Below are 27,365 nucleotides of genomic sequence, written 5' to 3' on the forward strand. Positions count from 1 at the left end.
CCTAACAAACACCAACTGTGTGACTCTGAGCAAGCAATCAACCTCTCTGAGCCTCAGTATTCTTATCTAACAAGCAGGGAAGATGAGATCTGCCCTGACCTTCTCTAGCACTCTACAGAAAATGAAAATAAAAAAGCACTGCTGGGATGCCTGGGTGGCTCAGTTGGTTAAGCCGCTGCCTTAGGCTCAGGTCATGATCCCAGGGTCCTGGGATCAAGTCCTGCATTGGGCTCCTTGCTTGGCAGGGAACCTACTTCTCTCGCTGCCTCTGCCTGCCTGTGTGTACTCTCTCTCTGTTGAATAAATAAATAAAATCTTTAAAAAAAAAAAAAAGGCACTGCTATTGAGGCACCTGGGTGGCTCAGATGTTTAAGCATCTGCCTTTGGCTCTGGTCATAAGCCCATGATCCTGGGATTAAGCCCTGGCATCAGGCTTCCTGCTCAGTGCAGACCCTGCCTCTCCCTCTGCCATTCCCTCTGCCTGTGCTCTCTGGCTCTATCTCTCTGTTGAATAAATAAATAAAATCTTAAAAAAAAAAAGCTCTGCTATTATCAAAACTGGGCATATTCACGCATTCTCAGCTAGCTCATGAAACAGTAGAACCTGCTTATTGATTAAATTTGAATTGCATTACCTAAAGACCTCTGCTTAAAGCTTTTGTCTAACTAATGAGTTATTGGCTAATAAATATTAAGCACTACACATGCACTAATCCTTATGACAGCCTTGGGGTAGGTATGACTAGCAACATTTCTCTTTAAAGATTTTATTTTTAGTAAATCTCTGTACCCAACACGGGGCTCGAACTTAAAACTCTGAGATCAAGAGTCACATGTTGTACCCATTGAGCCAGCCACGTTCCCTGATAAGCAACATTTTAAAGATGGAGATACAGAAGCTAAGAAAAGGTTAAGCAGCTTGCCCAAGGCCACACAACAAGAAGGCAGTGAAATCAAAATTCGAACTCGGTTATGTCTGACGCTAAAATCCTCATTCTTCATTATTCTCTATTACCCTGTAAGAAATGTGAAAGCAGGGATCCTGTCTTATAAAAATCCACCCATCCATGCTTCCATCCATTCAACCATCTGTCTGTCTACTGGTACTTCCTTCTGTCTATCCAGCGACTCTCCCCTCCCTTCACCCTCCTTCCTTCTCTCCAACCAGTCATCCAGCCATTTATCCAATTAGTTATCCATCCATCCTGACTCTTCTCCTCTCCTTATTGTTCCATTGTTTTCTATCTTGTCATCCATTTATCTATGCAACATTTACTAAGCAGCAAGGAGGTACAAAGCATTTCTTTGAGCAATTCTTTGAAGCAGTTATGACCGTTCTTTACATACAGCATTCACTTAATAAACATTTAAACAATTAACTTAAGTAAATAATTATTGCCAAAAGAACATTCTGAGGTTTGTATTACTTCTTTTCCCACCAAAATTTTCATCATTCAAGCTTACAGATTAATTCAGGAAATGTACTGGTGAGGCAGAACACTGCTTATGTAAACACACTGCTTATGAAAGAGAAATATTTAACTTGTTAATGGGTAGCATACTTTGATTTCATTATTCGCAGAATAGATGACCTCTGTTATAACCATACCTCCTATCTCGATGAAGCTCGCTCTGAAAAGAAGTCCGAGAAGCTACAGAAGAAAGAATAAACTGTTAAAATACAAAATTAGTACATTCAATTAAGGTTTAAATTTTTATAGGGTACATTATTGGAAAAAGTTAGCTGATACTTCAAATCATAGAGGATATCTGAATTTTAACATCCATAAGTAGAAAAGCAAATCAAACTGATATTTTTACATGGCATATTAATTTTATTTACATATTTGAATTGCATAAGAAAACACAGATTTCAAAAATTCCCCAAAGCACATTCCATGGTTCTGAAAATAATCTGAAGAGCGAAAGGGAAAAGAAGACAACTATTAAATACAATTTGCCTGGTAAGAGCATTACGACAATGACATGAAATTACAATGGGCAGAAAAAATTTTAAATATCTATTCTAATCCCTGTGACTGTACTTTTGCAATAGCTGTTAACAACTCTATTGTAAAGAAAGTGAAAGAGGTCTGATTTCCATCTATTTTCTAATATTTCTGGAATTTTATAACCTTTAAATTGTTTTAATACTTAAATTCAAAGATAATAATAAGAAATGCAAAAAACTGTTCACAACACTTTTATAAACATGTTTCTAGCACATACTACTGTATACACAGCACCGAGTTTTCCTTTAAGCCTCAAACTCAAAAAACTAGATGGTTCAGACTTTTTCCAAATTTATTTTTGAATTAAATCAAGTCTTAATCACATGATCTGGAAAATGTCACATATGGTGCCACACATTACATATATGTGTCATGGAGAACAGTATACCTCTTTTCAAGAAGCACATTCTAACAATTCCTTTAAGAAAACCTTCAAGTACCAAACTGTAAAGATATGCACACAAAGGGGAAATTGTTTCTGATATAAACTATTTCTACCATCTGCCTTTATCTCTCTCTAGTAGTCTACTTTTTCCATTCTTCTGACTGAGAAGGCTGACGGTATGAATCTCTCCTTCCTTCCTCCTATTAACTTCGGATCCTCTCCGAAGATGGAGGCTGCCGAAGCCGGGGTGCAGGGGTGGAGGTGGGCAGTGGGGATGAAATCTAGGCTGGAGTGGGAGCTGTGACAACTGCTGGGCTGGTCTATCAGGAATCCTACATGCGTATCCTTAGCCGATGGCACTGTCAAATTTTTATTGAGAGCTAAACCAAGCAGAGGTACGTTTTGTCTCCTGGAATAAGAGAGGACAGAGAGGCTCAAGCTCTGAGCGGGGTATGTGATTCGTAAGAAAGGTTGCATTAAGTCAGACAGAGGCACAAGAGTGCTATGATCACGTCACCACCGTCGCGACAGCCAGAATCAGCAGACACAACACTATTAAAATGATACCATGTCATTGTCACAAACGTACCTCTTCCACGGGGCATTTTGGCTGTGCACTATTCATGAGTGCTAAGGGAAAAAAAGAAGGGGTTATAGAAGAGGAAAGGGAGAAAAAAGAAGAGTGAACCAGTTGCCTAGGCTTTAAAGGGAATTCAGGAACAAGACTGTTCTGCCATGCTGCTGTTTCCCTCCCATCTGCACACTGGGACAGAAAAGGGAAGTTGATGCACCACAGTTTCAGAGAGTAAAGAAACAGGCAAGGAGACATCTCTACAGACAGGGACATTCACCCACATAACTCCAGTAAAAATAAACCTACCTACAGTTTTTAACAACACTGCAAAAAACAAAACAAAACCAAAAAAACCTAAAAACCAATTTGAAAAATCAATTTGCTACTTTAACAGGGTTTAATTTTAAAGTATGAATATAGTACTTAAAGGGGAACCCGGTAGTCAATTTACATTCTCTTAAATCAGTGGTTTTTCACTTGATTCCGCTCCTTCACAGCAGAGGTGATTAGTGGCAGGAGCCCCTGGTTAGCAGAGGGGTACTCCCCCTCGGGAGGGGGCAGAACGAGGGACAGAGGTCTCCCAGCCTTACTTGTTGATCTCCTCCAGGTCCTTTGGGAGTCACTGCTTTCCTCTCTCCTGCCTTGATTTTTTTTTTTTTTCCCTTCGTATTCACTGATGTATGAAATCTCTTTTCTCTCTTGATCCTTATAGAATGACCGGCTCTTTTTGCCAGTGTTGAGCAAGGTTAGTTGCTAGAAATACATTAGATTTTCATACAGCATCTCTCAGTCTTCCTGCTAATTACTCCACTACCCACTTCCTCTCATTCTCGCTTTCCCAGATCAGACTTGGTGTAGGTGTTGCTAGGACGATCAAATTTGCCACTGATGCTCATACAGACCAACATGTTCCTTTGAACCCTGCCACAAACTGCTAGCTACTCTTCTGTGCCTTTCAGATTAAGGCCACAGTTAAAAGTTATCCTGTTGTTCCACAGAATTATTTTCAAACTTGTCTAGTTCATATGGTTAAATTTTAAGTACAAAATAAATTCATATTCAGCTGTTTATAAAAGACAGAGATCTGGATTTGCAATATTACTACTAATAAGGAGTCCTTCTAAATTCCAACAGGATCGTAAGCACAGACGGATGCTCAGTGATTATCCTACTCCAACATTACAGATGAGGAGGATGGGACACAGAGAGGTTAAATGAATTATCCCAGGTCATACAGCCTGTTATGGGAAGGGCTGGGAGAACTTTGTTCCTTGAAGCAGTTTAACTCCTCATGGAGCCAAGAGAGGTAGAAGCTAATCATGATTCTAAATAATTCAAAATTACTGATTAAATGATGATCACATGAAATAAACACATAGAAGGATTATTATAAGCATCATTGCTATAGGACCACCTTGCCAATGAAAACCACAATAATCACAAAAAAAAAAAAAAACCCCAAACGCCCTAACATTTCCTTGAGATGGCATGAGTCACGTGTTTGACATGATAATAAGAACATCTGTGGTTTGAAAGCTCAATGACCTCGTAGTCAGGCAGTTTGGATTAACATCTCAAATCTAACCATCTCAAATGGCTGAAGTGCAGCCATTTCATTTTTCTGAGACTCAGTGATCTACCATCTGTAAAATGGGGTTAACATCTACCATGCAGAGCACTGTCTTATAATGTATGTGAGCAGTTCCAGACTCACAGCAGGAATGAACAGTAGCTGAATCTGAATTTCAGAGAATAATTTTCTCTTAAAAAGTTAATGAAAGGAAAAGCATAAAATTCCAGATATATCCAATTATAATCCTTCAAAATCTTTACCCATAATATTTAGGGCTCACAAGAATGACCGCAAAAAGGAGGACCTCAAGACTTGACTGGAACCAGTATCATTATGGAAGAATTTAAAATACCACCAGTAAAGGAACCTTGCTTTTCAAATGTAATGAAGTCCTTCTCCTTGCTGGAGAAGAATGACTAAGTATGGGAGAGGAAAACAGGCATTTCACTGGGTTGAGTAGGCCAAAAATTGTTTATAGCTTTTTCTTACAGAATGGGCAAAAAGTGCAAAAGAGAAGGGGAGGACACAGTTATTCTTCATTCTGCATTTACATGGTATCACATGAGGATATCTGACCTTCTTGCCTAAACATCCAGGAATAATACAACTGAAAAGTATTTCTCTGAGTGTACGCAAAGTAACTGATAAATAAGAATTAAAAGACAACCGAGTTAGTTTTTTTTTTTTTAAAGATTTTATTTATTTATTTGACAGAGAGAGATCACAAGTAGGCAGAGAGGCAGGCAGAGAGAGGGAGAGAGGAGCAGGCTCCCTGCTGAGCAGAGAGTCCGATGCGGGACTCGATCCCAGGACCCTGAGATCATGACCTGAGCCGAAGGCAGCGGCTTAACCCACTAAGCCACCCAGGCGCCCTAGTTTTTTTTTTTTTTTAAAGATACCTCAAAGCAAGTTTTCCCGTTGTTTCGCCTCCTTCCTCTCTGCTAGGGCCCTATTTCACCAAATGCCCCTTTTAACGTGCCAGTCTCCACGAACTCCTTCCCCACTGCCTACAAATGTCTCCAAGCTTCCTCATCCTGAATAGTCATGTCCAAATCTCCTCTCTGTTTGATACTCCTCGGCCTTTCCTTCCTCTACTTACCACCAAATGTCATAAAAGAGTAGCCTACCCCAGCTGTCCCGACCTCCACATATTCTATTCATTATTCAAATCAAAGCGTGGCTTCCAACATCAGTGTTCCACTGAAAGTGCTCTCTCCAAGGTCACCACTGGCCTAAGGGCCACATAAGATGACCTATTCTCAGTCACCTTTGGCTTGTTCTTACTGAAACATTAAGGGCTATTTGCAGTTCACTTATCCTTTTAAAAAACCTCCCTTCCCTTAACCTCTAACGTATAGTTGTCTCCTGTTTTTTTTCCGTTTTCTGATCATTATTTTTCAGACTTTTTTTCTTTTTTGCCCACTCCACCTTGTCTGCCTTCTCCAAAAGCCTTGCACAGCACAGGGGCCTCAAGGTAGAAGCAAGACCCATCCTAGAGGATCTATGGGAAGTCAAGTTCAAATTATTATAGTCCCCAACAAAGAGGTCCTAAAATCCAAGAAGCCAGCAGACAGGACTCAGTCTCTCCTCCTTAGCAGGGAAGAATTTTGGGGGGTCATTCACCTTTTGCCCTATGGCACCCTAAAGGCAGAGCGTGGTCTCTCAGACATCAATTATTTCCCAGGATTCTGCCCTTTATCACCTTCTCTGGCCTCTATGTTTCCTCTTTAAGGGTTCAGCTACTCCTAGGTTTTGCCTATAACCTTGACTACCCCAAATTATATCTCCAGCAAAAAATTCTTGCCTAAATTCCAGACCCTGATTTTTTTTTTTAATTTTCTCTGTGCCCTCTCCCAATCATCTCCATACACCACCCTGCCCTCAAAGGGCTCTAAGGCATGAATTTTCCATTTTCATATCCAAGTTCCCTTCAACATATACTGTGGCATTCCCATATCTTTATAATTCACCACCAACAAAAATAAAATGTGGGAAATGCAGAATATCCTTCTGTATGGCCACCTTGCAAAATTTTCACTGCAATGGTTTAAATGCATACTCTTCACAATCCATGGATATCCTAAATTTATACCTAGTACTACAAAATTATGTTTTTAAAAATAGGGATATATTCTCCTCAGGGTGGTGACCTCAGCTCAAATACTGCAAAGAACATCTAAAATCCCTACCTTATCAGAAACCTCATTCTGAAGGAGGTGAGAGGCTGGCAGGGGGAGCTCTCATGCTCTACCACTTGTCGCCAATTGCAGATCCAACAGGAGGAGCTCAGCAGATACCGTGATACTCCGCCTTCAGGAAGAAGGCCTTTCCTTCTCCCCTAGCAAAACCTCAGTCAATGAGAGACTGTCACAACTCAGCCAGTGAGAAGCCACTATATTTTGAACTCCCCAGTTTACTCCAATGGGCTTTTTGTTTATAATAGTCTTCCCAATCCCCCCCTTTACTTTCTAAAAGAATGTTCTTCTCTTTTGTTCTGCACACTTGCCTATGGTTTTGCTGTAGCTTGCTTGTCCCAGATTGCAATTCTCTGCTACTCTTGAACAAAATCTATTCTGCTGGTTTAAAAAAAAAAAAAAATCCCCTCCTTATATTTAAAACAGGTAACCCATGTTCTGTTTAGTTTCCCTAAAACTAAAGGGAACTTTGCAGACTCTTCTGTTAAAAACAATGTAAAAAGGGACGCCTGGGTGGCTCAGTTGGTTGGGCGACTGCCTTCGGCTCAGGTCATGATTCCAGCGTCCTGGGATGGAGTGCCACATCCAGCTCTCTGCTCAGCGGGGAGCCTGCTTCTCCCTCTGCTTCTGCCTGCCACTCTGTCTGCCTGTGCTCTCTCTCTCTCTCTCTCTCTAACCAATAAATAAATAAAATCTTAAAAAAAAAGAATTAAAAAAAAAACAATGTAAAAATTCTGCACCAAAAGCAAGTTTTAACCAAGAGGTTTGGTAAAGCTTTAACTAAGAGGTAAGATTCAAAGTATGAATGCACCATTTTGGAGAGAATTCTATTCTGGCACTTGTATGTGGAAGTGAGCCGATCTCCACAGGCATTTATATAGTTAAATAAAAACACTACAGAAACAAATGACTCAAAAAGGACAGGGTTTGATTTTTCTTTTTTTATACCGATCAGATGTTTCTACCTATAGAAAACGGTAAATTTATTTTAGATCATAAAAATTGACCATACAATCCATATTTTTAAAAATAGTTTAGTTCTGTGAGAGAAAAATATTATTCTGAGGAATGGGCTTATCAATAAATGAAAGTTGAAAAGAAAGTTGAAAAACTAACTGCTTGTCTGAAATGGTTTATTATTCCTTAGGAGAAGAGGGAAGCTACTTTTGTTGGGTTCTTTGTAAGATTCATCAAATACAATCACTTGCTGGAAGCCTAAACCATCATTTAAAATACCACAGAGGAAAATACAGAGCAGGAAAAAACAAACTTACATCTCTTGATTACCGCTCTAATGGATGACAAGGGTCCTTGGCTAGAAAAAGAAAGAAAGAAAACATTATTGTATTCATTAATCCTTTTGAAGAAGAATCTTTCATAATGCCAGGTCATTTCTGGGACTCAATATGGCGCCAAGCAGCAAGTTTGATGTATTAGTTACTGGCTTATCCTCCTTACAAAACATAAATTAAAAAAAAAAAGTTTTTAAATTGCCTTGGATATAAAATGTTTTATGGGAAATGAGAAGGCTGGTGAAGTATATGTGCAGTGCAAATAAAAATCTGCCTTAAAATTGCTTTCACAGCTACCTACACACTGCATCTTCCAGTGATACTTTGGACAGCACTTGAAGTCAGGCAGCAATTACACGGTAATCAGAAGAGTTCTGACCCCCTATATGTCTCTGGTGTTTGACACGGGAATTCCTGTCTTCTCACAACAGATCAAAATAGATCATTTTTATAGTTAATTTGACCTAAAAAAGAACAGCATTTCTTCCTAAGATTAGAATTTAGAACATCACCACCTAAAAATGAAAGTCTTCTGGTTGCTTTGAGTTTTGTTCAATGGCTGGTTGGTCCTGGGTGTCCCTGACTGTGTGACCTTGGGTTAAGTCGCACAAATCCTTCCGAGCCTCCGTTCACTCACCGTCAAGTTGTTAGCTGCAAAGGTTTATAACCACTAATTGGTAGGGCTGTTTTGTTTTTTTTGAAAATTTTATTTATTTATTTGACAGAGAGAGAGACATCAAGAGAGGGAACACAAGCAGGGGGAGTGGGAGAGGGAGAAGCAGGCTTCCCGCTGAGCAGGGAGCCCAACGCGGGGCTCGATCCCAGGACCCTGGGATCATGACCTGAGCTGAAGGCAGCTAGCTACCTACCGGCTGAGCCACCCAGGTGCCCCAGGTTGTTTGTTTTAAATTTTATTTAAACAAGCTGGCCTAACTGTTTTTGAAATCATTTAGAAAAAATACACAAACCTAAAACATTAATGATATGATTTTTTAAAAAAGATTTTATTTATTTATTTGACAGATAGATCACAGGTAGGCAGAGAGGCAGCCAGAGAGAGAGGAAAGGAAGCAGGCTCCCTGCTGAGCAGAGAGCCCGATGTGGGGCTCGATCCCAGGACCCTGGGATCATGACCTGAGCTGAAGGCAGAGGCTTTAACCTACTGAGCCACCCAGGCGTTCCTAATGATATGATTTTTTTAGGGGAAAAAAACCGCCTTGTTTATAAAATTCTTCACTTTTTTCCCTGAATGCTCTTAAAATTTATACTTATTTTTGATCTTATTAAACTCATGCTTGTGGTAATCTGTATAAATCCTCTTGCTGTTTCTTAGGTAGATATGATAAAACTTGGGGAAGATGCAGTAACAGATCAATTCATTTTATGGGAGACACTTTAAGAAAATATTGTTCTGGGGCACCTGGGTGGCTCAGTGGGTTAGGGCCTCTGCCTTCGGCTCGGGTCATGGTCCCGGGGTCCTGGGATCAAGCCCCGCATCGGGCTCTCTGCTCGGCCGGGAGCCTGCTTCCCTTCCTCTCTCTGCCTGCCTCTCTGTCTACTTGTGATCTCTGTCCGTCAAATAAATAAATAAAATCTTTAAAAAAAAAAAAAAAAGAATATATTGTTCTGCCTGACCAAACAAAAACATTACAGGAGGTCATTACAAGGTCATGAAACTAGGACTGTAATATAAAAACATGTGTTTTCAGCAATACTGATTCTGTTATCTTAGATTTTTTTTAAAAATTCACATATAATTAAGTTGTAGTATCAGGTGTACAACACACTGATACCACAATTCCATACATTACTCAGTGCCCATCACAGCAAGTGCACTTTTCATCCCCTTCACCTACTTCAACCATCCTCTCACCCACTTCCCTTCTGGCAGCCACCAGTTTGTTCTCTGTATTTAAAGATCTCTTTTTCTGTTTTTCTCTTATTTGTTTCTTAAGTTCCACATATGAGTGAAATCATACAGTATTTATCATTCTCTGACTGACTTATTTCACTTAGCATAATACTCTCTAGATCCATCCATGTTGGTTGGATAAGCAATGCTCATTTTTATTTTGTTTTAAGTTTATTTTTTAGTAATCTCTACTACTCAACATGGGGCTCAAACTCACAACTCTGAGATCAAGAGTTGCATGCTCTTCTGACTGAGCCAGCAATGTTATTATTGTTTTCATTTTATTTATTTTAGAGAGAGGGGGAGAGACAGCACGTGTGAGAAGGGCTGAGGGAGGGAGAAAGAGAATATCAAGCACACTCCATGCTGATTACGGAGCCTGATGAAGAGCTTGATCACGGGACCCTGAGATCATGACCTGAGACAAAACCAAGAGTTTAATGCTTAACCAACTACACTACCCAGGTGCACCTGGGGAATGCTCACTTTTGAAAGCAGTTCTTGGGGAGCCTGGGTGTCTCAGTCAGTTAAGTGTCTGCCTTCAGCTCAGGTCATGATCCCAGGGTCCTGGGATCGAGCTCTGCATCAGGCTCCCTGCTCCTCCTCCCTGCTCATGCTCTGTCTTCTCTGAAATAAATAAATAAAATCTAAAAAAAATAAAAATAAAAATAAACCAGTTCTTGAAGGCTTTCTGTAAACAACTACTTGAAAAAATTAGCATAAGGTCACGCAGAAGAATAACAGTAATAAAACGCAAATAGGTTGGCTGAGGTTGAGGGGGGAACTTCTGGGTGCAAAACTGGAGAGACTCTGCATGTGAATATTGTGTCTGCTGATTCAAGTTTAGTAATTAATAGACTCAAACTCAGTACTTAACAGGCAGGGCCAAAAAAGCCACAATTTCATGCATATGTCCAGGCAGAACATATGGAATGTTACTGAATGTCTATTATGTCCTTGCTCATTACCACTGATCTGGTGGGATATTATTATTTAAATAATAATATTGTAAGTATTACTATAATATTACCATGTTAACAAAAAAGCCACTGTTACCTTTGTGAAGGAGGAAGGTGAACTGATTGGGGTAGAATATGGGGGTGTCTGGGTCGAAATATTCCCCTCTCAAAAAAGATATGCTGAAATTCTAACTCCAGTACCTCAGAATATGACTTTTTTTTTGGAAACAGGGTCATTACAGATATAATTAGTTAAGATGATGTCATACTGGAATAGGGTGGTGCCCTAATCCAATAAGACTGCTGTCCTTAGAAGAAAACCATAAGAGAGACACAGAGGAAAGGCACCAGGTGACAATGAGGCAGAGACTGGAGTGACAAGGCTGTAAGCTGAGTAATGCCAAAGACTGTCCACAAGAAGCGAGCAAGAGCCAACGAAGGATTCCCCTACAGATTTCGGAGGGAGTGTGGCCCTGAGGACACCTTGCTTTCAAACCTGTAGCCTCCAGAGCTGTGAGGCAATACATTTCTGCTGTTCTAAGTCACCTAGTTTGTGGCACACTGATAGGGTGCCCTAGGAAACACATACGTGGGGTCTTCTGGGCGCCAAGTAGATGTGGTAATTCATTGAGCTGCTTACTTTGTAAATATATGTTACACTTCAATAGAAAGCTGGGTGGGGGGATAGAAGGGTGGTAGAACCTTGGCACCAAACAGAATTCTGACTGAGGTCATCCCAGGTTCTACAATTCTCAAGATTTACAGCATCATGTTTAGGCTAGCTCTATAAACCAACCAGCCAACCAACCAACCAACCAGCCAACCAGTCAACCAACCAACCAACCAGCCATCCAGAGAGCCAACCAGCCAGCCAACCAACCAATCAGTATCATATCTAAAACAGCATTTTCCAAACTCTAAAGTTTAATGTTCTCCTTTCTAAGTTAACAGGTTCTGTGGTAGAGAAAATAAAAAAGGAGGCAAATGAAGACCCCCCCTTTTCTCCATCTGTATACAAAGCAGAGGCTGTAGGTGAAGGTTCCACTCCGTATTTTTTTTTAAGATTTTATTTATTTATTTGAGAGAAACAGAGCATGAACCCCAATTCGGGGCTTGATTCCAGGACCCTGAGATCATGACCTGAGCTGAAGGCAGATGCTTAACCAACTGAGGCAACCCAGGTGTCCCTCCATCCATAGTCTTAAAAGAAGCCCTCATGGAAGTTCTCCCTTAGCATGAGCTCAGGTTCATGTCTTAGCTGGGAACGTCCAGGAAGGATGGGCACTGTGGGGCAATAGTCATGGCCACTGAACCACTGAGCAGAGAAGGAAGCAGTAGAGCCTGGTAGTTCAGAGAGCTGGTTCTAAACTTCAATTGTTTGTAGGTACTTCCAGTGCCTCCCCATGCTAGCTGGTATAATTTTGTGCAAATTATTTAGCTTCTATTCTCTCTCCCTCGTGTATAAAATCAGGAATAACTTAACTCCGTCATGAGCTTGTTGGGAAGAATAGGAGGGAAAATGCATTAAAGCATCTTACACTGGGTCTGGAACACACTACTGTTATTACAGCTTTATCACTGTTGATGTCTGTAATCTTTAGGGACATCACAAAGCATCTGACGACACATACAACCCTTGACAGGTTTTCATGCTGGGGTGTGCTATCACACAGCATTCAATGTTTTTAAAAGATTTTTTCTTTGAGATTAACTGTGCTCTCCTCTGGTTTCTGCTGTTCCGATGGACGCTGAGTGAGCCCAGACCACTTGGCAAAACAAATGACTGCCAAAGCGCATCTCTGCTCCACCCTACACGAAGAAACCCACATCCTGGCCCTCTGCAGATCTGTTCCCGGGCCTCTGCCTTCTGCTCTTCAAGGACTGCTGCCCTTTGCTCTTGGTAGGACAGATAAAACAACTCCTGCCATGTGACAAAGACCCTTCCGGGGGGAAAGAAGTAGGTTAGGGGACACAGCTTTCAGATTTTGAGGAGAAGAACCGAAAGCTGAGGTCAGGACGCAATAGCGTCAGGTCTAACTCCCTATGACTTACCTTTCTCCAGGACTCTGGGGGCCCTCCCTAGCTGTTCGGAGTCCCCTTCTACCCTTCATCCCACTCTGTTTTAGGCTGTGTTGAGGGTCACTGTCTACTACCGTGTTTGCACGTAGCCTTAGGGTGAAGAAGGTGGTTTTTTTTTTTTTTTTCTTTTTTTTTTCAGACAGAGATCACAAGTCAGACAGAGATTACAAGAGGCAGAGAGGCAGGCAGAGAGAGAGGGGGAAGCAGGCTCCCTGCCGAGCAGAGAGCCCGATGCGGGGCTCGATCCCAGGACCCTGGGATCATGACCTGAGCTGAAGGCAGAGGCTTTAACCCACTGAGCCACCCAGGAGCCACGAAGAAGGTGTTTTTAAGAGAAAACTGCATCTTAAAAGAGTTTAACCTAACGAAATGAATTTCTAATTAGATTTCAGCAATGAAGATGATGATGAAAACTGCTTATTACATGTGCCAAACACACAATCTTTCTCACAAATGAAGAAAATAAAGTGTGGAGGTTAGGTATCCTGTCTGCAGTGATGCAGCTGGCAAGTGGCAGAACCAGATGTGAATTTACTACCATCTCATTACAGTCCAGAAGATTCATGCTTGAGTGCATGGGTTAAAGTTTCTAGATGCTTTAAAAGGTTCAATATATAGGCAAGTACCCTCAAGCATAAAGCTAATCCAAAAATTTTCACATTGGAGTTGCCTCCAGACTCTGCAGATGTAGGACAAAACAAAATAAAAGTTGCTATGTATGACATTTTGATACTGTCAAAATCAACAAAGCAAACCATAATGGTCATTCTTAATCTCACCTAAGAAAACCCAACCAGATTATGTTTTATTTATCATAATGAAATAGAGTCTAAAAAATATTTATTTATTTATAAAGATTTTATTTATTTGTCACAGAGAGAGACAGAAAGAGAGCGCACAAGCAGGGGAAGGGGCAGGCAGAAGAAGAAGCAGGCTTAGCAGGGAGTCTGATGTGAGGCTCAACCCCAGGACCCCGGGATCACAACCTGAGCCAAAGGCAGACACTGAACCCACTGAACCACCCAGGCATCCCCTAAAAAATATTTATACAACTTTCAAAGCAAGAGCTTATTTCCAAGCTTTAAATAATTTCCCCTGCCTCCTCTCTTTGGTGAGGAAAACTGTTTCCACAAACCAGAACACGAAGCTGCTGGATATGGCTAGTTTGGCACACAAATCAGAATACCACCTGCAAGTGCCCATCATCATTATCTCATCTGGTTTTGGAGTTCCTTCTCAGTGCAGAGGCAACTGAATATACCGTTAAAAATACATTCTTTGTAAAAACTCTCAATTAAAGGCGTGGGCACATCATTAAAGTACCAGTCAATAAAGTCATTCGCAAAAAAAAAAAAAAAAAGTCATTCACTTAACAGAAAGTTAAGCTAATGCGATCTAGAGGTGTAGCCCTCCGATCAAGCTGATAAACCTGCCAGTGAACATGAAGTTTATCTCTTTGTACCATCTTTCCCAGAGGCTCTCTAACATTTGGATGGATTCATCTCCATTTCCTAGCAGAAAGTTTTAGCCAGATTGGTGTAATTTTTGCAGACTGGAAGACGTATTCTGTTTCATCCATTCTCATACAACCAATGCTTATTACATACGTAATATGTAATACTGTATATCCATATATCCCTACATACATACATATACACACGGCACTAGGAATGCCTTGAAAGCATAGACTCTGCTCTCAGTGAGAAAGACAAATATTGCAACTGCCATTCTAGTAATAGTATGCAGGGGTAGGCTCAAGGTGCAATGGAGGTAAAGAAGGTATATTATCAGTTGATCTTGGGGTCTTAGAGAAAGGCGTCCAAAACGTGTTATGTGTATTGACGGAGACAGAAGAACATGTAGGAGGAAAGGTTTTGAATCAGGAGTGTCAGGCAGCACATGCAACTAAAGACTAGCAGCAAGGGGGACTGCTGAACATGGTTTGAGTAGAGCATATAAGGAAGCCTTGGTAAGATGTAAGAAGGGACTGGAACTCTAATGCCATGCCAATGTGAGAACATGCTATAAAGGTAAGTGCTGGGGCGCCTGGGTGGCTCAGTGGGTTAAGGCCTCTGCTTTCGGCTCAGGTCATGATGGTTCTGGGCTCGAGCCCCGCATCGGGCTCTTTGCTCAGCGGGGAACCTGCTTCCTCCTCTCTCTCTCTGCCTGCTTCTCTGCCTACTTGTGATCTCCCTCTGTCAAATAAATAAAATCTTTAAAAAAAAAAAAAAAAAGGTAAGTGCTGATGCCAGGCACCACCAGCCAGGTTAAACATTAAGAATCTATGGGTCAAGGATATGACAGCAAAGTGTCTCAAAAGCAAGTAAGAATTTATTGGGGACATCTCCCTAAAACAAGCACTGTTGAGCACAGCTGGTCTGTATGTACCAACCATGGCGTCTGTGGCACGCCTGCCTTGAAAGCAGCATTTATGAATAAACCTGGAGTGCCAGTATTCTGTCTTAAAACTGTGGGCCCATCCACATTTTTAGGAACAAAATATACTGTTGATAGGACTGACACACTAATATTTGATGAGATAAATAATGAGTGGAGGTAGGGAAGATAGAGTATGCAAGAGTTGGTTTCTGGAAGTGCCAGGAAGGCAATGGAGAAGTGGGTGTCTTATTTATGCATGCAATTATTCAACCATGGAGCACTTACTATGAACCCGGTGTCATACCCCAGACTGGGGAAACCCATACGAATATACGACCTCTGTTCTCAAGAAGAATGCAGTCATGTTGATAAGATCAATAAATAAAAGATTTTAAAAATGTGAAAAAAATGTTATACAAGGAGTTGAAGAAAACAGCTGATGCTGGAATAGAGCTAATACAAGTTCTCCTCCTTGGCACGACTGACATTAGTAAAGGACGAGGGGTTGTCCTATTTATTACAGGATGATTGGCAGCGTCCCCGATCTACTGGATACCAAGAGTGTATTTCCTCCCACCCCCTGCCAGCTGTGACAACCCACAATGTCTCCAGACATTGCCAAATGTCCTCTGGGCAGGTAGGGGGAGGGGAGAATCACCTGCACTAGAGAACCACTAAGTTAGTGGGAAAACAGAGCAATAGGATTTATATGGATGCAAAAGCAGGTGACTTTGTCATTTCTGGTTGCCAGTTGATGGTGGCAGTAGTGGGATAAAATTGGGGGCTGGATATGAAAAAACAGGACAAAGGCGATGAGGAGAGAGGAAAAAAGTAAAAGGAATTTCTAGCACCAAGAACAGTTTTAGAAAAGTGGTACTCTGGTTGTACCAGATGAAAAAATGAGTCTTTTTCTGATGGACATTTTTTCATTCTATGAAAAAAAAAAACCCTAGGTCAGATGTTTATAAATCAAGGACTGCTTGCACTTAAAAAAAAAAAAAAAAAGATAGTTATTTCAGGACTACAATTAGCAAAAGTCCTTGAGTTGCTCCATTTCAAAAAACGAAAACCCCAAAATACCTTATATGTACTTTTATAAACAAAGCCTTGGGTCAGCCCTGATTTGCTTCTCAAAACAGAAAGCAATAATGCTATATCATGACAAATACTATGTTTCACTCAATCTTTTATCATCCTATGTTACCTGCTAAATTAACGTAATATTATGTAATGGGAGAAGAAAGTATGAGTTAGTAAATAAGAGTGTGCTACTGAGACAAATAGAGCTATAATGCTATTTTAATAATACTTAAATTACTATCATCATCATAATATGTAGAGCCATATCTGATAAACTGTAGGGAGTGGCAAAGAACACTGTATTACTTGAAACTAATGAACACAGATTACCTGTTAGTTCTAAAACTCTGATGAACCTCTATAGTTTGAAGTTTGGGTATACAGCAAGGGGATAATTCCTTCTTAAGAATTAGAGAATAGGGAGGTGGGGTTATAGACAATGGGGAAGGTTATGTGCTATGGTGAGTGCTGTGAAGTGTGTAAACCTGGCGATTCACAGACCTGTACCCCTGGGGCTAATAATACATTATATGTTAATAAAATATTAAAATAAATAAATAAATAAATAAATAAATAAATAAATAAAAGAATTAGAGAATAAAGGGGCACCTGGGTGGCTCAGTCACTAGGTGTCTGCCTTCGGCTCAGGTCATGATCCCAGGGTCCTGGAATACAGCCCCGCATCAGGCTCCCTGCTCCCTGCTCAGCGGGAAGCCTGCTTGACCTCTCCCACTCCCCCTGCTTGTGTTCTCTCTCTCACAGACTCTCTCTCTCTGTTCAATAAACAAATAAAAAAAAAAAAAGAATTAGAGAATAAAGATGAGTAACGAAAAATAGAGATCCAACAAAAATGGCTTTTGCTAAAGCTAAAAACTATAACAAACTGCAAAATATTTCTATTACTATTCTGAAAGCTTTAGGGAAAGAGTTATAGGAGTTCTGATTTCACTTTTTTATCACCATTGACAGCTCAATTATAGTAATTAAGATCTATAATAAAACATCAAGTTACACGGGGAGTTTTTCTACTTAATCTTTTTCAAAGCTAGCAAATCATACGTGCAACCTTTATTTACACAGTTTCAGAATAAATAAAGCCAATGCATATTTAAATGAGCTTTCATTAATATACTCTACCCATTATAAATTTGTAAAATGAGTTTTGTTTTGTTTTTTTTTTTTTTTGGAAGATTTATAAGGGAAGCGTGGGTGGCTCAGTTGGTTAAGTGTCTGCCTTCGGCACAAGTCATGATCCTGAGGTCATGGAATTGAGTCCCTCATCAGCCTCCCTGCTGAGCACCCCCTGCTTGTGCTCTCTTTCTTTGACAAATAGAATTTTTTTTTAAAAGATGTATTTATTTATTTGAGAGAGAGAGACAGAGAGGGCGAGCAGAGGAAGAGGGAGACCAACAGACTGCCCACTGAGCAGGGAGTCCAATGTGGAGATCGATCCCAGGACCCTGAGATCATGACCTGAGCCAAATTCAAGAGTTGGATGCTTAACCAACTGAGCCATCCAGGCTACGCTGTAAATTAACAGCCATATCAGTGAGCATAAAGAATATGGAGGAGGACAGGTAGAGAAAAAGCAAATAGGTTGCATGATTTGTCTACTGGGGCATCATGACTGTAGTGGAAAGAATACAGAATTTGATGCCAGCCAGAAACCTGCTTTCATATTTCCAATCTACTTATCTGGTGGAATTATTTTCTTTGTAATGAGGATACTAATGTCTATCTTATGACTTGTTATTAAAATTGAATGAGGGGCGCCTGGGTGGCTCAGTGGGTTAAAGCCTCTGCCTTCGGATCAGGTCATGATCTCAGCGTCCTGGGATCGAGTCCTGCATCGGGCTCTCTGCTCAGTGGGGAGCCTGCTTCCCTTCCTCTCTCCCTCTGCCTGCCTCTCTGCCTACTTGTGATCTCTGTCAAATAAAATCTTAAAAAAAAAAAAAAGATTGAATGAAAAAAACTACGTAAAATATACAACACAGTGTGTGGCACATATTAGAATCTTAAAAAATGTTACTTATATTTCTTACCTTATTTTCCAATACATAATTTTGTCTCGTCCATAATTATGAGGCTGAAATTTCGGGAGCTATCCTGCCGACCCCAGTTGAGTTACCCTACAGTCATCGTAACACTACCTTATAAATTCGAATAACTGATCATTTGCATTTTAGTTGCAATTATTATTCACTACTTGCAACCCTTCTGAGGTTCACAATGCATACTTCTCATATACCTAAATCTCCTACCAAGCTGATGCAATAACAAAGCCAATAGAACAAAACAGACTGACAAGCTTTTGTGAGCACTGTATAATCCCTACTGAGAACACAGATCTCTATTCCTTTCCAGCACCCTTTCCATGATGTTTTTCACAAAATGGACACGGTGAAGAGCAGCTCTAAAGAGTTTCATATTCCTTTAGCTCTATTAAACCAAAAAAACCCCACAAGTGTTCAAAGATCCTGGAAGAAGCTTTCAGCTCTACTATTAATAACTACAGTACATTTAAAATGTAGTTATTGTGTGTTGCCCTGTCCTTCCCAATTCTTTGTTTTCTGTTTTTTTTCCCCCTACACATGAATGTCTTGACTTCCTAAGTAGACTGCCAACTTCTCAAGGAAAGAGACTGCCTTTTACTCATTTTTATAGTGCAAGTCAGTGGAACAATATCGTGTGCTCGCCGAACTCCTGTGAACTCAATACTACTCACAGAGAGAAATAAATATAATTTGAATAGTACAAGCAATCCCACCTACAATTTACTTCACAAGCAAATCCCCCACAAATAATTTTGTACATGTGCTGCCGAAGCGAGCACCCCCACAAATAATTTTGCTGCTGGCTTTGTTCTGCCGGTCTTTATTCCCAGTTACATCTTGTTGTATGCTCACTTTGCTAAGGGTGTCAGGGTCTAATATTTAACAAGAGGTATTTTTCATACAAAAAGTCACCTTGATGAGCATCTGCTACTCAAGAGGCGGAAAACTGGCAAGGTTTGCCTTAGGAAATGGTACCTGAGACTCCAACATGGCACCGGGTTTGGCAACAAACATTGTACTTCAAGTGTCAGTTAATGGAAATTTCAGGGGTCAATCTGCCTAATCACACATTTACATTGTACTCTATCTTTAGAACCTGTCTCTTTATTATATTTAAAGCTGTGGTAATTCCCAACTAATAAGCAGCACAAAATCTTCACTGGTGTGCTAAATTTCAAACCATGTATAATATACAATAACATAGAGTGATACTAATCAGAAAAAACGTATCTGATTGGGTTTTATGATGTAGAACACATACAACTAATTTTGAGAGGAGATCTAGGGCATAATGTTTACTCAGCACCTAAGGAAGGTGGTATTTACTGTAACATGGGACAGCAGAATCTTTAACTTCATCAAATGTGAACACAAAAAAGGTTGAAAACTAATGATCTGAAGTGTGACTGTGTTCAATAAAATATACTGAATAAATCAAGGAATTAATAACCAAAATGTATTTTTTCTAGGGTTATATATTTCCTCCATAGCCTTCCTTAAGTGATCTGTAGAAAGAGTTTAACAGAAAACCTAGGAAGACAAAAAGGGCTAAAATCTAATCCTTTCTTTTCTGGATATACAGCAATATAGTAGGATTAAATTTTATGATTAGAAGTTATTTGTTGGTGGGCGCCTGGGTAGCTCAGTGGGTTAAGCCGCTGCCTTCGGCTCAGGTCATGATCTCAGGGTCCTGGGATCGAGTCCCGCATCGGGCTCTCTGTTCAGCAGGGAGCCTGCTTCTCTCTCTGTCTATTTGTGATCTCTCTCTGTCAAATAAATAAATAAAATCTTTAAAAAAAAAAAAAGAAGTTATTTGTTGGTAAAAGGCAAAAAAGGGATAGCACAGCATTTTTTTTTTTTTAAGATTTTATTTATTTGTAAGAGAGCAAGAGAGAGAGAGAGCACGCGTACAAGCTGGGGGAGAGGGGGCAGCAGGCTCCCTGCTGAGCAAGGAGCCCACTGCAGGACCCGATCCCAGAACCCTGGGATCATGACCTGAGCCAAAGGCAGATGCTTAACTGACTGAGCCACCCAAGCATCCCAGGATAGCATAGTTCTAAAGGGGTATCCATTGTGTGCCAGGAAAAAGTGGGGAGAATAAGAAAATACTAGACAAATACAAGGCAGTTGCAGTTTGAAACAACCCAATTACATCCAGAGACTGGTTTTTCAAACTTTGTTTTATTAGCTGGTTGTTTCTGTATTTTTGACCAAAAGACAAACATTCACTTAACTATTCAGAGTAAATATTAATTTTCAGGAAATTTAATGCCTATGCTATTCCAGGTATTGTGCTAAGTACCAAAGAAACAAGATCAACTAGGACAAGGACCCTGCCCATTAGATGCTCATAGTTTAGTCAGAAGCCTACAGACAACAGAAGGGCTTATGATCTGCTTGTGTTTTGGTTTTTCTTAAAATTGGGGCATTCATATACTTTCTACCTTGTATTAGAAGTATTCTGGGGAGCGCCTGGGTGGCTCAGTGGGTTAAGCCTCTGCCTTCAACTCAGGTCATGATCTCAGGGTCTTGGGATCGAGCCCCCCATCGGGCTCTCTGCTCAGCAGGGAGCCTGCTTCCTCCTCTCTCTCTCTCTCTGCCTGCCTCTCTGCCTACTTGTGATCTCTGTCTGTCAAATGAATAAATAAAATCTTAAAAAAAAAAAAAGAAGTATTCTGGTATGTTAGTTCCTCACTAGACTATAAAGTCCTTCTCAGGCAATGCACACATAGGAATGATGTTAAAACTTAAATTAAAAAAAATAATAATTATGGCAAATTTTAAAAATTACAGCAATTTTTAAAGTCCTCTCGGCATGTTCAGAGTCTATGCCATATAGTATTTTAGATCATACGTAAGGAACAAGTCTTCTAAAAACAACTGACTCAATTATATCGCACTTAACAATGACTTTTAAAAGAATGTAAAGAGAAGTTCTAAAAAAAAAGAATAGAAAACTCATACTCTTCTCTCAAACCCGTCATTCTGGTTTCCAAAACTACATGTATCAGAGCTTCTACCTAAAAAGGTTGACACACCCCTTTGGACACTTCCTTACAGACATTCAAGGAAAACCCGGTATAAAGTCCTAGGACCGACAAGAGACTGGCATGGGACCGCACTTGGCAAGAGAAATTAGAACATGGGAAAGTTTGGCAGAAACCCAAAGAGTCACTTGGTCATACTAGAGCAGGAAAATTTAAAAGAAGCTGTTCCTTACATCACAGTCCGTATATGGAATCCTAACACCTATATAATAAGAAACGAACGTCAAGTCAAAAAGCCCTCTGTCCAAAGATGAAAGAATACTCAAGGAGAAAAGAAAGGAAAAAGTTTCTCCAAACCTACTAGTTTACCTGGAAACACCTGCTTTATGCTATTTGTTTTTTACTAAATATATATATATACATATATATATATATATAAATATTCCAATAAGTTGGTTAGCATCAAAACACATAATCTACTTTTGTCTTCCCTTGGTTCTATGAGGCAAAATGACAGAAGACAGTGGGATGTAGAAAGTGCTAACGATACTGTCTCTCACACTTGCTGCTGTGAACTCAGACGTGACCCTCCCGGTGTGAGAGTTACGAAGAAGAGCTCTCTCAATTCTTACATTTCTGACTATAACTTTAAGTTATCTTTTTACTTCCTTAATGCAGGAACAAATCTAATACTTTAAAAATAACCTGAGATTAACTATTCTTTCAGGGACGTTGAAAATCAAAGGAATATATATATGGGTAAGAAAAGGACAATAACTGATTAGTAAATTATTTTAATTTTAGGTCACATAAAGGATAGAGGAAAGAACAGGAAGGACAGAAAGATGAAAAGTGGAATTAGACTCCAGATACAACCTGATAAGTCCTTCGAAGTAAAAGTGGGGAGATTAACTATTTAGTGGAGATACAATTAGTATAGACCAATACTTTGGGGTTTTGTTTTGACATCTTCCTGACCCATTCTGAATCAATCATTCAGTATTGAAACCTACAACCTGCATAGCACAGGTGCCTGGTATTTCTTGATGATGTGGCAATCAAAATCAGCACTAAAACTCAAAAGTTCCAGAAGCAGCTAATATTTGGAGCTGAGTCAGCAACAAAATACGTTAAAAACAAAGGGGTGCGTGCATGCATATGAATATTTGGAAATATGTCTTAACCTTAGCATACCCAATGAGACCAGATTTGTCTCAATTAAAACTCAGCATCTATGGGCAGGGTCCATGTCCCAGTATAATATTCTCTTACAAAAAATAAAGCCTTACTATTCATAAAAACGTACAAAAAATCAAGAGGGTTTAGTAGAAGGCAGCAGAGAAATAAAAAAGGTGAGAAACATGATTTTGTGTTTCTCTGTTCTTTATGGAATTAAAATAACACTGCCTCAAGGGATGATACCTTGCTGTTTCTCATTGCAAAAACAAATACATATTTTAAGGATCTGAAACTGATCAAAATATTAAGTGATGCTTCCAACAAGTTAGAAAGAAATTAGGTCAGTTTGAAACCCTGACTCTAAAATCTAAAAAAGGTATTACTTCTAAAGTGTTAGCTCTGTTTTTTTTTTTTTCATTTAAAATATCAACGCAGATAGTTTTAAAAAGCTGAGTTTAAATGTTATTAATAAAAATAATAAATTATTTAGGTTATAGGATGCTACAAGATTTTTCTACACTAATAATTTTTTTAAGTATCTTCTAAAGGAGAGTGCCTTAGCCACCCATTTCTCACCTTTGTAATCTCTTCATCAAAGGTATTACGTTCGCTAAGCCCTTCCTTTTGCCCTTTATAAAATGCATTACATTTCTATCTTTTCACAAATCTAAGTAATAGCTAAAGCAGAATGGACTTAATCAATGATGGAGAAAACAACAATGAAGCAATGAACATACACACAACAGCAAAATCTAATCAATGTAATTTCATGTATTAAAAGCCTTAAAGAAGGTCTTTATTTTACTAATAAAAGCAAATAATTTTTCAACGTTTTTATTCAAATTCCAGTTAACCTACAGTATAATATTAGTTTCAGGTATACAATATAGTGATTCACACTTTCATATATCACCTGGTGCTCATCACAAGTGCCCTCCTTAATCTCCATCATCTGTTTCACCCATCCTCCACTCATCTCCCCTCTGGTAACTATCAATGCGTGCTCTGTAGTTAAGAGTCTGTTTCTTGATTTGCCTCTCTCTTTGTTTTTCCCCTTCCTAGTTTGTTTTCTTTCTTAAATTACACTTATGGATGAAATCATATAGTATTTGTCTTTCTCTGACTGACTTACTGAACTTAGCATAATACTCTTTAGCTCCATCCATTTCATTGCAAATGGCAAGATTTCATTTTTATGGTTGAGTAATATTCCACTGCATGTATATACCACATTAAATCTCAAACTAAATCTCAGATTTAGGGTTAGTATTAGGGCTAGAGCCAAGATTATGATTAGGATTAGGGTTAGGGTTCAGGTTAGGGTTTGGAGTTAGGGGTTAGCAGTTAGGGTTCTAGTCTGCGCCTGGCATCCTGCAGTGCAGATACCTCTTGAGGGAATAAAACCAGGCTTTGCTGGCAGCAAAGAACACACATGGCAGAGATCTACTGAGCAGAGGCAAGAAGGAGTTTGGGGGCTCTAGACAGTCTTCTTTAAAAAGACACAATTTTTAAAAAATTCATTTAACTGGGTCCTTCGAAAACAGGCAGTTTTGTTTTGTTTTTAAGAATTTATTTATTTATTTGACAGAGTGAGATCACAATAGGCAGACAGGCAGGCAGAGAGAGAGAGGAGGAAGCAGGCTCCCTGCTGAGCAGAGAGCCCGATGCAGGACTTGATCGCAGGACCCTGAGATCATGACCTGAGCCAAAGGTAGAGGCTCAACCCACTGAGCCACCCAGGCGCTCAAAAAAAAAAGCAGGCAGTTCTTAAAGAGATTCTGTTAAAGCCAAAGGCTTTAACCAAGAATATAAGACAGAACACAGAAACAGCTGAGTTCATTCTAACAACACATGGATTTGTTCTCTGGAAATCAGAACAGAAACTTCAACACTGAGTAGGCATGGAACCTTTTACTTCAAATGTTCAATAACTCTCCATTGTATCAGCAAATATCTATTTTTTGCAAAGCCACTGGAAAACTTTAGCAATAGAGAGCAAGAATATATGTGGTACCTAAAGGCCTTTAAAGTCTTTTAGAATTATGACTATCAATAGTTATATGAGATTACCCAAACAGGTAAAGCAACAGACAGGTATAGGCTGGGGAGCAGAAAAGCTGATTATAGGATACATATTATGTATTTGAGGATACCTTCTTTTAAGGGTATGTCTTCACTAAGACTGTAGGCACTGAGTCCATCTGCCCTCAAAGAGGTAGTTCTGTATTTATAGGATTCAAAAAAGACTCAGAGAGAGTACAATGTGCCTCCTATAAGCATCAGAAGGACGCAGAAAGGAGGGAAGCAAGAAGGTAACAGAAGAGGATGTAGGACAGAACCGTAAGTCTGGGGTCCAGCTGAACAAAGGAGAGAGCACCACATGTGAGGATGAGGAAAACAAGGTTTCCAAACACTCTCCCCATAAGGACTCTGCCTGAGGAATGATGAAGCCCATACTGGCACCACACTTAGAAATAAACAACCTGCTATGCAGGAGATTTACGCTGCCCCTGTCCCCACTCAGTCCCTCCTCCTGCACTCACACTGGAGAGGAGAGACATTTTATTCAGCTACTCTGACCAAGTCCCCCTTAAGGCTGACATGGCTTTGCAGTCTGTGGCAGAGACACAGAGCATGACCAACAGGTATAGAATTGACTTCAGTAAGGTAGATAAGCAGATCCCCAAACCAAATACTTAGTATGAGTTCATTGTTTTTATTTTTTTAATTTTTTTTAGATTTTTCGAGAGAGAGAAAGCATGAACTGAGGAGAGGGGCTGGAGAAGGAGAGGTGTTGGAGAAGGAGAGGCAGACTCCCCACTGAGCAGGGACCCAATGCGGGACTTGATCCCAGAACCCTGAGATTATAAACCTAGCCGAAGGCAGATGCTTAACCAGCTGAGCCACCCAGGTGTCCCTGAGCTCATTATTAAAAAAAAAAAAAACAAAAAAACAAAACACATAATTAAAAAATGCCTTATTTTAAAAATCTTACTTAAAAAAACTTTTATGTGTATATACAAACACACATATACATAAACATATATGTACACACATACAAATATGTATTATATGTATTTTTTTTAAGATTTTATTTTTTTATTTGAGAGAGAGTGAGCATGAGAAGGGGGAGGGTCAGAGGGAGAAGCAGACTCCCCGCTGAGCAGGGAGCCTAATGCAGGACTCGATCCTGGGACTCTAGGATCATGACCTGAGCCGAAGGTAGCCGCTTAACCAACTGAGCCCCCCTTGTGCTCTATATATATACTTCCATATTTTTTTACTTACATAAGAAAAATGAGAAACATATCCACCCAGTGGTGGGCCAGAGCCAGCTCATAATTCTATAAATTATAGAATTTATATGAACAAATCACATAAAGACAAAGGTAGTAAGTACTCAAAACTTATTTCCCACTTATTTTACCATTGTCTATGCTCCTGAGACTATGTGTGCCTATGACGTCTGTTTGGTGGAAAATACTTATACAACGATGTGCTATTGAGCAACCCTCTCCAATTCACCATCAGGGCTATCATGTTCTTAGCTTGAAACTGGCTACGGGTGGTGTGTGTACAAACAAAACCTGGCCAACCAGGGCTTAATTTATCATTTTACTGATTGCTTAGACTTAAGAAAGTGATGAGGGAAATGTTAATAATGCAGATTCGACATAAAAGCATGTTGTGTTTGTAGAGGTTACATTATGAACAGCACAAAACACTGAGGAAACATTCTCCCAATATTTGAACACTAAGATCTGAATCCACAAAGAAGCTGCTCGGGTCGTCAGCCAAATGGGTGGAAATCCCGACATATGCTTTGGTTGTTTCACTTTCATCCTACTCATTAATATAAACAAAAATATCAACTAACATTCACAATGGAGTTACACTCAAAGAGCTGGTTGTTAGGTATTGATTTATCAGCACACGACCACAAATGCCCAAAATGTTAACTACTATACTTGTTTCTAAAAGGTACAGAATTATGATTTGCTGTCTGCCTATTTTTCTGCATTTTCCAACTCTTATATAATGAACATTATTGTTTTTATAAGTTATCTTTAAAAGAGATTTGCTGTAGCAAAAAAAAAAAAAAAAAAAGAGTAATAGATTCATGGGGTGCCTGGCTAGCTTGGTCAGTGGAGCACACAATTCCGATCTCGGGGTTCTGGGTTTGAGCCCCACACTGGGCGTGGATATTATTTAAGAAGATTAAATTTAAAAGGTTCATGTCAAATTTACGACTCTTGAATTAAAGTTGCATGCAAACCATCATATAATCAGTCATCTTCTGGAAATCACAGGCAGAGATCAAATCAAGATGCCATGCACAAACAGTAGCACGCCTACAACTTCAAAACAATTTACAAGAAGAAAACCATATATTTCACAAATCTCTACTGCTACAGCATAAAATAAAAGGCCAAGGAGCTAATAATCAAATTAAGTGAATATAAACATTGATAATTTAAAAATCACTGATGTAACTATTATTCTCTTTGCATATTCTTTGTTCCAGGGTATTCTTTGTTCTCCTCAGTGCCAGGCAACTAGAGTAAAAATGGTGAGCTCCCGGTCCAGTAAGTGGAGAAGACAGGAAAGTAAACAGCCAATTTGTCTTTAAGTGACTAATATTTAATACAGATTAGGAAATGTGTAAATGCCCAAGGATATCTGGAATCTTTAAAATATATATCAC

The 27,365-nt window shown here is 39.6% G+C and overlaps 1 protein-coding gene across 6 annotated transcripts in view; it reads right to left on the reverse strand.

Moving 5' to 3' along the window:
• SH3D19 (SH3 domain containing 19) overlaps positions 1-27,365 on the reverse strand; it is a 179,061-nt gene that overhangs the window by 45,571 nt on the left and 106,125 nt on the right. For 4 of the 6 annotated variants that reach the window (XM_080796456.1, XM_080796457.1, XM_080796458.1 and 1 more), the window contains exons 3-4: positions 8,014-8,054; positions 1,610-1,652 (exon numbers count right to left, since the gene is read on the reverse strand). In XM_080796456.1, the coding sequence (XP_080652582.1) occupies positions 1,610-1,652; positions 8,014-8,054 (84 nt within the window). Of the gene's footprint in view, positions 1-1,609; positions 1,653-2,986; positions 3,028-8,013; positions 8,055-27,365 lie in introns of all 6 variants that reach the window. The other 2 variants (XM_080796460.1, XM_080796459.1) reach the window with 1 other exon arrangement.

The sequence above is a fragment of the Martes martes genome, assembly GCF_963455335.1.
Source record: "Martes martes genome assembly, chromosome: 2".
NCBI lineage: Eukaryota > Metazoa > Chordata > Mammalia > Carnivora > Mustelidae > Martes > Martes martes.